The 14,223-nt window shown below is 40.9% G+C and overlaps 1 protein-coding gene across 2 annotated transcripts in view; it reads right to left on the minus strand.

Moving 5' to 3' along the window:
• Window positions 1–14,223, minus strand: part of TRPM7 (transient receptor potential cation channel subfamily M member 7) — a 110,801-nt gene that overhangs the window by 20,253 nt on the left and 76,325 nt on the right. The window contains exons 24-29 of one of the 2 annotated variants that reach the window (XM_090028146.1): window positions 12,051–12,235; window positions 9,815–9,947; window positions 7,042–8,171; window positions 5,378–5,445; window positions 4,225–4,284; window positions 77–173 (exon numbers count right to left, since the gene is read on the minus strand). In XM_090028146.1, the coding sequence (XP_089884272.1) occupies window positions 77–173; window positions 4,225–4,284; window positions 5,378–5,445; window positions 7,042–8,171; window positions 9,815–9,947; window positions 12,051–12,235 (1,673 nt within the window). The remainder of the gene's footprint in view (window positions 1–76; window positions 174–4,224; window positions 4,285–5,377; window positions 5,446–7,041; window positions 8,172–9,814; window positions 9,948–12,050; window positions 12,236–14,223) is intronic. The other variant, XM_090028147.1, reaches the window with a different exon arrangement.

Genomic DNA, 14,223 nt, shown 5'->3' on the forward strand with positions numbered 1-14,223 from the left:
ATAGTACCTCTTGAATTAGTGACTTAATTAATAAAATTTTAGGATAAAACTAAGCCACAGAGAAATCTGCACTTACACTGTTCCGAATGACCTGCCAAAGAGTTTTCAAGATATTCAGCAAACCCACTGCAAGAGTTAGTCTGTCTCAAATTACAGTCAGTTTGAAGACCATCCTGTAAAACAAATATAGTTATCAGCTATCATTCCTGCAATCCTCTGCTATTCATGCAGTATGGTAATCTGCTTAGTTTGCAACATAACTAATATCGCTTTCTATGACCATCTTTCAAATGTATGACAAATATATTTTTAAAATGCATCTTGTACAGTTTAAGTAAATACATACTTTTTGAAGTCTTTCCATTACAAATTGTAGATTGTAGAATTTACAACAAATCCTGAGATTCATTATTTTTAAATGAATAATAAAGACTCTACTTAGAGTGGAGCAATAGAGATCTATTTTTGAGATGACAAGTAGAAAGCAATATCAGTAAAACAACTTCAAATTGAAAGGTATACCTCTAGAAAAATTAACCTCTCCTCTTCATAACTGTTAGTTCATTATTTATTTCAATTCTAAAATTGTGCTGTTACGTTATATACTTCATATTAAAGTTCTGATTCCTATGATATAGGGAATTAAAATGAAGTTAAATCCTTAATTCATATTCTCACTCAAAGATTAATACTCCATATACCAAATATTCACAATTAATAAATAAAGGAGTTTGTTAATCACATTTAGAGTCCTATAGTAAATATACAGCAAGCACATATGACAAACAAGTCCACTGTGTATCTTGTTAAAACAAAAACTGATTTTAAAGAACATCAGTAAGTCCTTTAAATATTCTTAGACATCCTCTTTGAATCAAATGATGAAATCTCAGTAGCACTTGATTATTTTTACTGAGGTTCTACAAATTTGTCATTCGGCACATCCATTCCTAACAACTGAAGTAGGCTGTTGCCTACGTGACCTCATGCCTCTCTGAGTCACTCAGTCTATAAGGTGCCACTCTGTCTTACCTTCACTTCTTGTGGTCAACATATTTGAAAACCTAGTAATAAGCACAGAGATCTCCCAAGGATCACAACTTTAACGTGGTAGAGAGTACTGTGTGCTACCAATGACCACAAGAGTGATGGCATCTTGAATTTTCTACTCGTCATAGGATAACCCATCGCAGCAAGGTCAAAGGTGAGGTGTGCCTAACAGCAATCCAAAAATAAAACAAGTCCTCACTGGTGGAGCAAGTGAATAAAGAAAGAATACTTCATAGATTTCATAGACATTAGGGCTGGAAGGGACCTTGGGAGATCATCGAGTCCAGCCCCCTGCCCAAAGGGCAGGAAGTCAGCTGGGGTCATAGGATCCCAGCAAGATAAGCATCCAATTTACTCTTGAAGGTGTTCAATGTAGGCGCTTGAACCACCTCCGCTGGCAGACTGTTCCAGACCTTGGGGGCTCGGACAGTAAAGAAATTCTTCCTTATGTCCAGCCTGAAATGGTCTTGCAGGAGTTTGTGACCGTTCGACCTCGTCATCCCTTGGGGCGCTCTGGTGAACAGACGTTCCCCCAGATCCTGGTGGTCACCCCTGATAAACTTGTAGGTGGCCATCAGATCACCTCTGAGCCTGCGCTTTTCCAGGCTAAAGAGACCCATGGCTCTCAGCCTGTCATCGTAAGATCTGTTTTCCTGACCTCTGATCATGCGCGTGGCTCTCCTCTGGACTCTCTCAAGCTTCTCCACATCCTTTTTGAATTGTGGAGCCCAAAACTGGACGCAGTACTCCAGCTGCGGCCTCACTAAGGCCGAGTACAAGGGGAGAATGACGTCCCGGGATTTGCTCGAGAAGCATCTATGGATGCATGCCAGCATTTTGGTCGCTTTACTAGCCGCAGCATCGCATTGCAGGCTCATGTTCATCTTGTGGTCAATGATGTCCCCCAAGTCTTTTTCTTCTGTAGTGCTAACCAACGTAGCACTGCCGAGCCTATAAGGGTGCTGCAGGTTTTTCCTCCCAAGGTGGAGAACCTTGCATTTTTCGGTGTTAAACACCATGAGGTTCTCGTCTGCCCATTTGCTGAGCTTGATGGCAGCAAAGGCAGAAGGCTGAAGTGGAATAGAAAACTCCAGGCATTTAGGTTTTCCTCAACATCAGATTAAGGTTTCTTTCCCACGAAGTACTGTGTGGCTGTCGATGCACAACAGCATCCCCATATAAAATGAAGATATGCTTAGGCATACTAATTCTCACGGTGGTGGGTAAGTGGCAATGGGGGCAGGTACTAGTGAGTATTAGATGTCTCTAATCGTAGACCTACATGAAGGCAAAGAGAGTATGATGGTTTCGTATTTGGAAATGAGGCAGGCACACAATTTGACAGCTGCAAATCATGACTGTGCAGGACTATTTAGGGTCTGTTCACCCCATATGTGGAGGAAGCTAATAAGGATTCCCTAAATGTAGTCTGTCTCATTTCACCTGACAGAATGATTCCACTGAATGTGGTTTTCCAATCTGCAGTCCGAATCAAATAACCTGAAATAATTTGCACCCTGATGGACAACTTAACATTGACCCAGTCGACCAGGATGAAAGACAGCACTCATGGCTAGAGAACTTGCATGACTCAATACTGACACTGCAGCACTTAGGTTCAATATTGAGCACTTGAAAGGCCCTGCTAAATGTGATCATCTCTAGTAGTGCTCCCATGAGGACTCTTGACACCACTGATCACTGGGAGAGCCTCAAGAAAGGCACTGAAGAGGTGTACGAAGAATCTCTAGGCTTCTCCACAAAGACGCATCAGCACTGGTTTGATGCAAATGATAGGGAAATGCAAGCTCTTGCCGACAGAAAAGGGAGAGCCTTCAAAGTTTGGTAGAATGACATCAACACCATCCAGAAAGTGCAGGTATCAACTGTGTAACTAAAAGAGAAGGAGTGACCAGCACAGCAACGCAGGGTGCTGCTTTTGTGGGCGGGTGAAAAACTAGCTGCTATTGCAGGGGTGGCTGAACACGCTGCCACATTCCACACCGTGGCACCTTGGTGATGCCCTGTGCATCACTTGCTGCATTAGATGCAGAGCTGCCTTATTACACATCTAGGCAGTATGTCTTAGAAGTGGATTTGAAGTACACACCCTCATCCTTTTCATACTGGAAACATTTAAAGATGGCCAACAGATTGTTCGGTACTGTATATTTCTGGAGAACACATCATTAGAGACTTGCTGCTAGAGTGGTTCTATTTGACATACGGTACTGAGCTGATTTAGGATGCTGTAACAGAGAAGAGGCACCATTAGTCCACTGAAATAACACAGGTATATCTGCCTTTAAGCATTTATGCAGACTGTTGCATGGGATCTATCTTGGGGTCAAATGTGGTATAGAGACATGAGAAATAGTCATCGTCTTTGTGTGTGACCAAGCTCGGTGGCTAGCCCCAACCATGAAGTTGTCCCACATGCCTGATCTGGTCACAGGGCAACCCCTGCCTTCCAGCACAAGAGACTGTATCATCTGGCTCACGGGGCTCCCAACAGATCCAGAAATTTGACAGCAGGGAAACAGTGACAGCTTTAACTGCTGCAACTCTGAAAGCCACAGCAATTAATGCTGCCACCGCTTCCCTACCACCAAATTTCCAGATCCATGGAGACCCCACAGCCTAGACAACATGGTGACAGAGGCCAGATCTGGCCCATCTGAATGCTACTGCATTAGCAATGTACTAATTCTGCATAATTCTTTTTTTTCCCCAGTGTCAACTTCTGAAGAATTTATCTGATTAATGGCACAACTGTCAAAATTTTCTCTTGGTCTTGGACATTTTGTCCATGGTAAACAGACACTTCCTTTTTGTTAAATAGATATCAAAATTTCATTCTTCCAGGATTTTTCTTTAAAGAAAAAAAGAAGGATCATGGCTATAATCAACATTAAAATGAAAAATTCAACTTTAATTATGACATGACTGCTGCTAGCTATAAATGGAATCCTCTATGAACCTGAAAAGAAATTACAGGTTAATCAGAGTCTAAACACATCTGCTTTTTAGTGTGACATTCACTTTGTCTCCAAACTTTCCTTCTTCATCCATGGTGTCCTGGGCTTCTGCACTTCATGGGGAAAACCTAAAATCATGAAGGCAAGTACTTATTACTGATTACAGTGACTCTGAACTCAAAGGCTTCCTATTTACCTGGTGTCTGGTCATCTCTATACCCTCCAGAACAGCTTTCTTAAAGTCTTCTTGTTGCTCCTGTACAAGGAAAAATGAAAAAAATATATTACACAAGTTAAAGCTGAAGATCATGCATTGTATAAAAAGTAACTCACCAGAATATTAATTTTCCAGGAAGCCAGGTGAGCAGTGATCTTCCTTAAAAGATCACTGCACAACATTTCCTCAATAGCTGCTTTAAATCTCAAGTCAGATTCCCTAACTGATAAGATAACATGTGCAACTGGTCCTACACATATCATGCTTATTAATTTCAATGACTACCTCCTTTGTTTTAAGTGGAAATTCAGTGCATGGCTTAACTATCTGAAGGTCATTATCCCAATATATAAACAAATGTCTACCATGTATGGCCCACAAGCTGGAGATGGCCCACAGAGCCACCAGACTTTGCCTGTGCCCATGCCAGAGCTGGAGCTAAGTAGCGAGGAGCTGTGCTGGGGCCAGGGAGCTGGAAGCTGTACCTGCACTTCTGCTGCTTCTCTCCCCACCCCCTCCTATTTCCCCTCCCCAAAGCTGTGCTGTGAGAGCAGCTTCCAGCCAGAGCAAAGCTGCATTGGGGACAAGGGTGGGGGTAAGGGGAAAGTATGAGTAGGGGCCTGGACAAGTAGCAGCTGCAGAATGGATGCAACTTCTAGCTTCCTGGCCCCAGCACAGCTCCCCACAGGCTGGAAGCTGCATTCACCCCACAGACAGGGAGTGGGAGGCTGGGAGCTGCATAACACCAGTGGGGGTCCAGGGAAAGGCCAGCACCACCAATGCACCACTAAAGCCATCTGGCCCATGCTGGACTGGAGCCAAGTGGTTCCAGGTTTTAGCTTGAAAAAGCTTGCCAACCCCTGCAGTATAACAATTGCTCCATAAATAAGGTTCCATCCAGATTTCCATTTCTCCATTATTTCCATTACAAAAATCTGTGCATATACTTTCATTCTCTTACTGAATGCAACTGTATGTAACTTCTCTGTATACTAGTCTGTCAAAATGTTTGTTCTTATATTTTCAAAATGTAAACTATGAATTAAAATATGTAAAAAGTGCCGAGATGAGGAAAATAGTACCCACATTAAACTACAACAGTGTACTTTCACAGGACAGTTTTCAGTCTTACCTCAATATTATTTTTTTCTTTGTTTGCTATTTCTTTAAACCGCTGTAACTCCATACTGTCTCTGTGACCTTTGAATGAATTGAAACAAAAAACCAGAATATGCAGAGTTAACTTTTAAGTTCTGATCATGCCAAAGATTCTGTTATGTTGGGGACACAAAAAAACAATGCTCTCCATGTTTGATTGTATTGGAAAACCTTGTATGAAAAACTATAAAGTAAGTAGATTTAATTAAAAAGGTTAGAAATTAGGAATAGATGCTTTCCCCACATTAAAGAATAAAACTGTTACAATTTAAAACGTTAGTTTCAAGAGAAGAAGGGTCCTATGTTGGAGGAACTGGATATTCTGAATCTGCATATTTTACACGAATATGCTAACTACAGGAAAAACAATTTCCTTTTGTAGCTTTTAAAAACTATACAACTTCATCCTCAAGACTATATTCAACTCCACCAACATGCATGGTGTTACACTGAAAATAAACCTACTTCATTAACAGAGAGCTGCTCTGGCTCAGATATTCTATAAGTACCATGCAATAAAGATGAACTCTATTCTAAATGTTGGATGACAGAGGATCATATAATGAATGCGTGGCTCCAACAAAAAAAGTATAGTTTGTATTAAAAATTATTAGTAGTCCAACTTACTTGAAAGTCAAACTGAGTTGCATGGTCAGATTTTAAATGCTTTATGCTTTTCTAGCCTTACTTTTTAAAGCAAAAAGCACAGTGTTCTTTACAAGTATGATGAGCCTAGTCTGTGGTTACAAATATTCATGTGAGGGTAGAGGAAATGTATCTAAAAATACTTATGATGTAAATGTATCATTTTAAGCACCCCACATTTCATAGTAACAGAATAAAGCTCTTCTCTAAATTTAAAACTTTTTTTTAAACAAGTCAATATCCATATGAAGAAATGCATGGTTTGTCCAGGGAGATACTATTGCTCTGCAAGAGAACAGGCAGCCTCAAAAAGTTTCAGACTGTGATTCTCCAGTTGAAACTGGCTCTGAATTAATCTGTTCTTTAATTTGCAGAATATAGTTAGTAAACCCATACCTACTTTTGGAACGAATCTGCCACTGTTTTATCCATCAAGCGTCTACTCTAGCCAGAAACCTTTTTAAGTAAAGTAAACAAAAATAAAGAACATAAAATGGGATTTAAAAAAGAACTGTGTTTGAAAACCTCCCATGGGGTACATTACTCTGAACAGTGGAAGATCCTAGTAAAAGTGTTTAGAATTGTAGTGTAGTAGGATCCCTTAGTTTGTCACAGATACCACCAAAGATATTTTTTCATGATTCCTGAAGTCTTCTGTAATTTCATCAAGAAATAGGCAATATTTTTCCATGAGCTTTATAATAAAAAAACTTCAAAATAAGTACCACTGAAGTATATCTGAATTGCCCATACAAAGCTGTAGAACTAATATTATCATGAAAATTATATTCATCAACAGCTGTGTAACGGTCAGAAAAATATTGCCTATATGATGAAATTATAAAGAAAAGATCATTTCACAGTAAAACAAAATCCAGACAATTTGAGGAGGTTAGAAAAGTTAAAAGCAAAACAAGCAAAGCATAATGGTACAATAAAGTCACCTGCAACCAGAAAACACCCAAATACCATACAATTCTTGATAAATCAAACCTTTGGTCCACAGTTTTTGAAGTAGTCCTGTACTGATGTGAGAACTTAAATCTTGGTTTTGTAGTTCCATTGCTTGAATGTGCTGGCATTTGGGGAGTTCATCTTTAACATTCAATTTTCCATGGGGGCTACCACTTGTGCTGACCGCTGATGATGCCTGGTTGTCAGATGACAGAAGTAACTTCTTTTGAATACTGTTCTCCGATAAACTGACAAGGGACTGGTGATCACGTTTGTTAGCTCTTCCATTGTAGTTATCACTGATGTCATTTTGATCATGAACAAAACCACAATTAATGTATCCTCCACTTTCAGCACAAGGTTGAGTGAAAGCAAGGGAAGCAGAGCCAGAAGCAAGAGAATAAGAGCAGCTAATAATGACTTCAGGACATTTACAATCTACTTTGTTATACTTACCTACAAACGCACCAAATTCTACATTATTATCTCCTTCTGTAGCCTTAGAGCAAATAGCTTCTTCTTGCTTTGCTGTAGATTCCAGCTGACTTTTGCAATTGGGCTGAGACGGAGTGCTAACAAAAAATTTAGTTGTTGAAGTCAGATGTGGCATGCTGTTTGATGAGTTACCTAGTTTTTTATTTTTATTAGTGCATTTTGAGATCTCTGCACCCTGTACTCTTTGTCGAAGTTCTGGAGGAATAACAGCACTTGGAAATAAGGCACTGCCTGAGGAACCTGCCTCTTGTAAAAATAGTTCTTCCCTCTTGGGAACAGGATCTAAATCCTGACCCATCGTATATTGGGTGTTTCTTTCATTGCGTATAGAAATGTTACAGAGTAAAGCATTATTACTCTCAAGGCCACCTTGTGGAAAAGAAGAACCAAAAATATTTCCTATGCTATGTTTTTTCCACACAGAAGACCTTAAAGGGCCATCATCAATAAGGTTTTGTGCCAAATGCTTTGAAATGCTCAGCTCCCGTGTAATTTCATTATGGACCTTGCTAGCTTCTGAAGCCTTTTGTGCAGTTAGTGTTTTTAGAGTGTCCACAGTCAGAGCAGAGAGGTCTTGTAAATGGCCAATCTGGGAATCTAAAGACTGCAATGATCGTTTGATGTAATTGACTCGATCACCAACTTCTTTTATCTGAATGCACATATGCTCAACCCTAAGAAAATAAAAGTGAAAGATATTGAAGATTAGTTCACAAATGGAAGAAACACTTAAGCTATATTTATTTTACAAATTTTGGTGTAGCCTAGTAGACTTTAGTGGGTATGTATAAAGGCATTAAGGAATAAATGTCAGTCAAGGGCCTACAACAGGAGTGTTTAATTCATCTGTCCCCATGAGCCTGATAAGTGGTATAGGACTGATCCGCAGGCCCAATAAACTGTGCAGTGCCAGCCCCACCAACCCAGTTCCTACCCCCAACCCCTGCAAGCACGCCAGATCTGGAGCATGCAGAACCCGACCTAGACTGGCCAGAGTGGGTGCTCTGGGCACTGAATCTGACAGGTGGGGAGAGGGAGGGGGAAGGTCCCCAGACAGGTCCCACACAGATGCTGCATACAATGTGGGTCCCAAAGCAGGTGCTACATTTCCCAGACTCGCTGAGGCACACACTAGGGGTGTGCGAAATGGGTCTTACTTGATTTGGATTTGGGCCAAATCAGGGACAGTGATTCATTTTGTCGATTCAGATCACTGTCCCCAATTTGATTCAGAGGATCAGTGATTCGGCCATAAACACAGCTTTAAATGTTTTTTCAACATATCTTGAGGTACTAGGCATGACTCATGAATGCTGCAATGCTGGGGTGGATGAATGTCCAACAGGAGCATCCCCCCGGCCCCCACCCTCCGCATGCTCAGTGGTGAATCCGAAGTAGACCGGAAGTACTTCTGGTCCACCTCTGGACCCCATGCCCCCTGGCTCAGCAATCGGCCACTGGAGGACCCCGGGTGCCCCCCCAGACCCAGGAGGCACCAATTGTCAAGTGGGGGAAGCATGGGGCCCCCCCGCACACTCCCCGGCAGACCTGGAAGTGGACTAGAAGTGCTTCTGGTCCACTTCTGGGTCTGCTGCTGAGCACACTGGGGAGCCCCCCTGTGCTCCTGTGGGACGCTCCATCCACCCCACTGTTGAAGTATTCACAAGCCGCCTGGCACCCTGAGTTAAGCTATGTCTATGTCTGAATCGCCGAATCTTTTGGAATTGATTTGGAGGGTTCTGATTCTATTAAAAGGGAGAGATTAAAGACTCTCCTGATTCGATTTGGATTTGGCCACCAAAACAGGCCTAATCTCTGCCAAATCGAATCAGGGACCGAAACTTTGCACAGTCCTAGCAGGCACCAAGTGTGGCACACATCCTGAGCCTTGCACGTAGTGTGGTGCATACTGTGTGCGGTGTATATGTCAATCTAAGACCCAGAGGCAACATTGATGATGGATGATGGAGCTCTATAGACCATATCCAGACCACAGGCCATATCTTTGACATGCCTGCCCTCTAGTACTGCTGCCTAACACCTACCATTACATTTAAGAAAATCTTTTCAAAAAAGCTAAACAATACCAAAAAAAAATCTTATTTTCTGGGAATTCACAAGTAGAAATTATTCTATAATTCAGAAATGCAAGTAACAAAACATTCTGCATGATTAACTTCAATGTAGCCATGAAAATCATCAAACTCAACTGTCACAAATATTTTGCATCTGTAGCTACATGTACTGTAATTGCCTATTAAAACATATTTCAGGAACTCAAAGATTAACATTTTTAACATTTCTTCATAAGTTCTACCGTTCAAAAGTGACTCGGATTCTCTCTTCGCTGCCAGAGTGGAATTTATCATCCTTTTCATTAAAATACATCTCAACACATAACTCTTCAAAGTCATGAAGCTTCTTTTGGTCTTCTTCAGTTAGGAAGAGTTCTAAAGACAAAGAAAGCAAAAGTTTAGAAGTTTAATAACTGCAAGAAGCACTTGAAATCACTAGCCACAACTAAGTACAATAAACTAAGCAGATGTTACATGTTTTTGACTGGCTGAGAAAAAGGGTTTTCTGCCTGTGCTTTATGGAAAAAACTTTTTTTAAGCAACTTTCCTGTCCCCTAACCCCTCAGGACTAAGATTACAATCACACTCTCTCCCTCCTACCCTTCCCCAAAAAAACAAAGGCTCAAAAGAAAGTTTAAGTTCTAAAATTCCCTTTTGCTGCCTCCTGGGAGTTGGAATTTGGGTCTCTCAAGCCCACTGGTCTTTTTAGCTGAACTTGTGTTCTAATGAAGCAGCACGGTAGATCATGGTAAATTGGTTTTCTGATGTTTAGATGTTAGTATCTTAAGAACAAGCTAAAATTTTCTAGATAATTAATTTTTCAATTTACATTTGTTCAGTTTCAAAATGATGGGACTGAGATACTGAATGTTAATCACAAGTGCAAAACAAAGAAGAAGTCATTAAAAAGATTAGGATAGAACTAAAATCCAAGGGTCAGCACATTCAGAAGTTGGAATGCTACTGGTGATAAGCAGAGATCCAGGTTTTCTGTTTGCCATGGTAAAATGCAGATTTTCTGTTTAAGCAGACCCCCCCCCTTGATTTTCTCCTTTAAAGGAGAAAAATGTAGGAAACAGTAGGTTTCCCTTTGTAGGCTGGCAGAGCTCCAGCCTCCAAGGGGCTGGGGGGAGCAGGAGGAGGGGATTCTGGTAGGGGGTGCATGCACATGTGCACTTAGCAGCCAGGCAGCATGAGAGCAGTAGCTCCCTACAGGTAAGTCAGGGGGAGGTGAGGGTGGTATTGAGGCCACCATAGTAAGGGAGGGAAAAAGGGAGGGTTAGGGTTAGGGCTCAGGCCTCCTAGGGCCTCCACAGTCCAGCAGGCAGGACCTGGCACAGCAGGGCAGAGAGGCTCAGTGCCACTATCAGGAGCCCCATGCAGCCATGGCAAGGTGCCCCCTGCCTGCCTGGCAGCACTGGGAGTAGCAGCACAGAGTTGCACCCACCACTGCTGCTGGGTGTGCAGGAGGCACCTTGCCATGGTGGCACCAGGTTCCTGGCAGCAGCACTGAGCCTCCACACCCTATTCTGCTTTGCTGCTCTGGGTCTCACTCCTGAGCTGCAGAGGCCCCAGGGGAGGGCAGTAGGGTAGGAAGCCCCAAGCTCAGAGTCACCAGCCAACATCCAAACCCCCTCCCCTGACTCCACTCCAATGGTGCTCACCATGGGGGAAAGGAAGCAGGGCTCCATGCTCTGCTCTGCCGCAGCAGCCAATATTTGGGGGGGGGGGGGCAGGGGCTGTGAACCCAGGTCCCTAGCCCTGTAGCCCTGACAGCTGGGGGAGGGGGCTATGAGTGGGGAGTGAGGGGCAATGGCACAGTCAGGGCACTGACATATCAGGGCTGCTCAGCACTACAAAACAGTGGTGGGGGACAGATGCAGCTGGACCCATGTCCTGGTGACCTTTCTATGATACAAAACCCAAAATCAAATGCCAAAATGTACAGGTATTTAGAATTTATTATAGTGACTGAGGCACTGGTAGGCTTCCACATGATTTTAAAATTGATAATATATCAATAAAACATTGTGTTCAACTGATATATATAAGTGGTGTTTTATTTTAATCATGGATAAAACACAAATTTGGGAGGTTTAATCAGAGAATTTGCTATTTTTAAACAGGGAAAACCAGGATCTGCAGTGATGAGATATTAGAAATATGCAGATAGTAGAATTATGCATCGCATCTATACAAAGAGATTTAAAAACCTAACACATATCAAAACACTAAATAAATTCAGCTTCCTGCAAAGTGTTTATTCTATTTATTAATGCAAGAGCACTCAAACATTTTTCAGATGTCAAAATAAATTCTAAGAAAGCAAATTTTCTGCTTCTGTATTAATAAATTAATCATACCTTTGTTGTGCTCCCTCTACAAAATGAATAGCCAAGTAAGTTATTGTTTTTAAAACTGAAAACATCATATTATAAAATCAAATATAATGGTTAATTGGATAAAGTTTATTCTTACTTGGCCCATTTGAGGTCTTGTCTTTCTTTCTTCTCTTACATATACAACAAAATAAGGAAGCCATGTGACTAAGAATAATAAGAGGTGGAGGCAGAACAGGCTTTTCATGGTAGGCCATGATGAAATGATAGCGTTGATACTTCCATACAATATTTGAAATTGCCTTTACTTGTAAATATACATTGCTGAAGAGGAACAAAAAAAGTAGGTTTTAGCATGTCCAATATTATAGTAATGAGTTATCAGAAGGGATTTTACCACCCATCTATTTTACAAAGCTATAAAATGTGGAAGAAATGTAGCACATTGTAGGTATGTATATATTTTAATTTTATTGCATAAACCTGGGGTTGGTAATTTATGGTCCTCAGACTGGATCTGGTCCAGGAAGGTCCAACCTGTACACAGGCAGCAGTGGGGATTGAGCAGCATGCAGCTGTGCTGAGAGACTCATCCTCTCCACAGCTCCCCCTGCTGCTCTTGTGCCTACATATATCCTTGCTACAGAGAGGTGGGGTATCTACAGAGGGGAACTGCAGGCAGTTTGAGCTCTCCAGAAACTGGAGCTTGTGGCCCATGGAAGGTGCCAAATTAAAAACTCTAGGCTACCAAGTCAAAAGGTTGCCAACCTCTGGTATATGCAGCCCATTATGAACTTCTAATTTCCGCTGAAAATGTTTTAAGTCTTAGTGGCATAGTCTTTCCAAGAGAGGCTTTAGTCTCTGTCATGCTTATGTGGGAAACAATATTAAATTTTAAAAGTATTTCAGTGTAAGGCAGGAAAACTGGCTTTTTAATTAGAGGCATCTTTTTCACACCTTTGTTTGGTTTTACGCCATTTCCTTGAAAGAAAAGGGAGAGAAAACCTAGATTAGGGAATAAGATTTCCTTTGGGAACACAGTCATCCATTTTGTTCTACTGCAACAACCTCACAATTGGATCATCCTTTTGTAAGACTTCTTTTAAATTTAACATCCCAAGCCAAATGGTACACCTGTTCTATCAGGTTAAAATGGGAATTGTGCTCAGGGTACTTATAATTCAGGATTACACCCTAGAAGTTATTTATTTGTATCTATATTGATCTGGTAGTGACAAAGACTATCATTTTAACAAATACATAAATAAATAAATAATCAATCCGTGGGTTGTCTCAATCCTCTTTCTGATGGACACCTCTTGCCACCAAATACACCTCTCATAGATGCTGAAGTCAGAAATACAAGAAGGAACACATCTTCTATTGTGCATTAAGCATAATGCAGGAACATGTAACAGGTAACTGATATCCACTAGGAAAGAAAAGCTGCAACAAATGCTTTTATTCTCTGCTTATACAAGGATACTGTGGCGATTAACTACAGACCTACTTTTCTAAAACAGTTTTGGAATTTTACTTGCATTTTGCCCCTCATTTGCATGCAAATCTTCTGTACTTATGTGTAAAAGAAATGACCAGTTAAATGATTAACTAGCCAGTTGTACACATAATCAGCCTATCCCCACGCATAAGCACAGGTTGCTGCTCATGCTCATATACTTTTTTAAAATGAGAATATCCCTATAAACTTAAAATCACTCTTTGCAGAATTTTTTCTATTAGGAGTACAATTTTTACCACTCACAGCATACCTACAGTTGCATTAAAGAATTAAGTCAGATTTGTTTTCTGCCAAATTCCAATATGCAGCTTCTTCAAAAGATGAAAATAAATTTAGTTGGTTTAATAAAAATATATTATAGCACCTCTCTGTTTACAAAATAATGCAAGTATTCAAACAGTTACAACATAAAAATATGTACACAGTTGCTGAACTATAACTGTTCTAGTTAACTGGCTGTATAAAAAGCAAATGCAAGTATTCATTTAAATAAGTTTGAACTGCAGTGCCATTACCATGCTAAATTTTCTGTATTGTTAGTTATGAATATTAAGTGATTTATTCATAACTACGAATACCTGAAGGACAGTGAAAAGGGGGATGGTGATAGTCTATGGTGTGGATGCAGGGGACAGGAAAAGAAATATCCCTCCTCCTTTGGAGTTGTTTCTACAGCACTGACGAGTAAGAGACCACACTGAACACCTGGAAAAACTACTGTATGTCAAAACAGCAAGGCCTTATATTGTCATCAGTCCTATTTCCAGTCAGACTATACGAGTCAAAGATG

Source organism: Crocodylus siamensis, chromosome 15 (assembly GCF_052110815.1).
Source record: "Crocodylus siamensis isolate JL-2025a chromosome 15, ASM5211081v1, whole genome shotgun sequence".
Lineage (NCBI taxonomy): Eukaryota > Metazoa > Chordata > Crocodylia > Crocodylidae > Crocodylus > Crocodylus siamensis.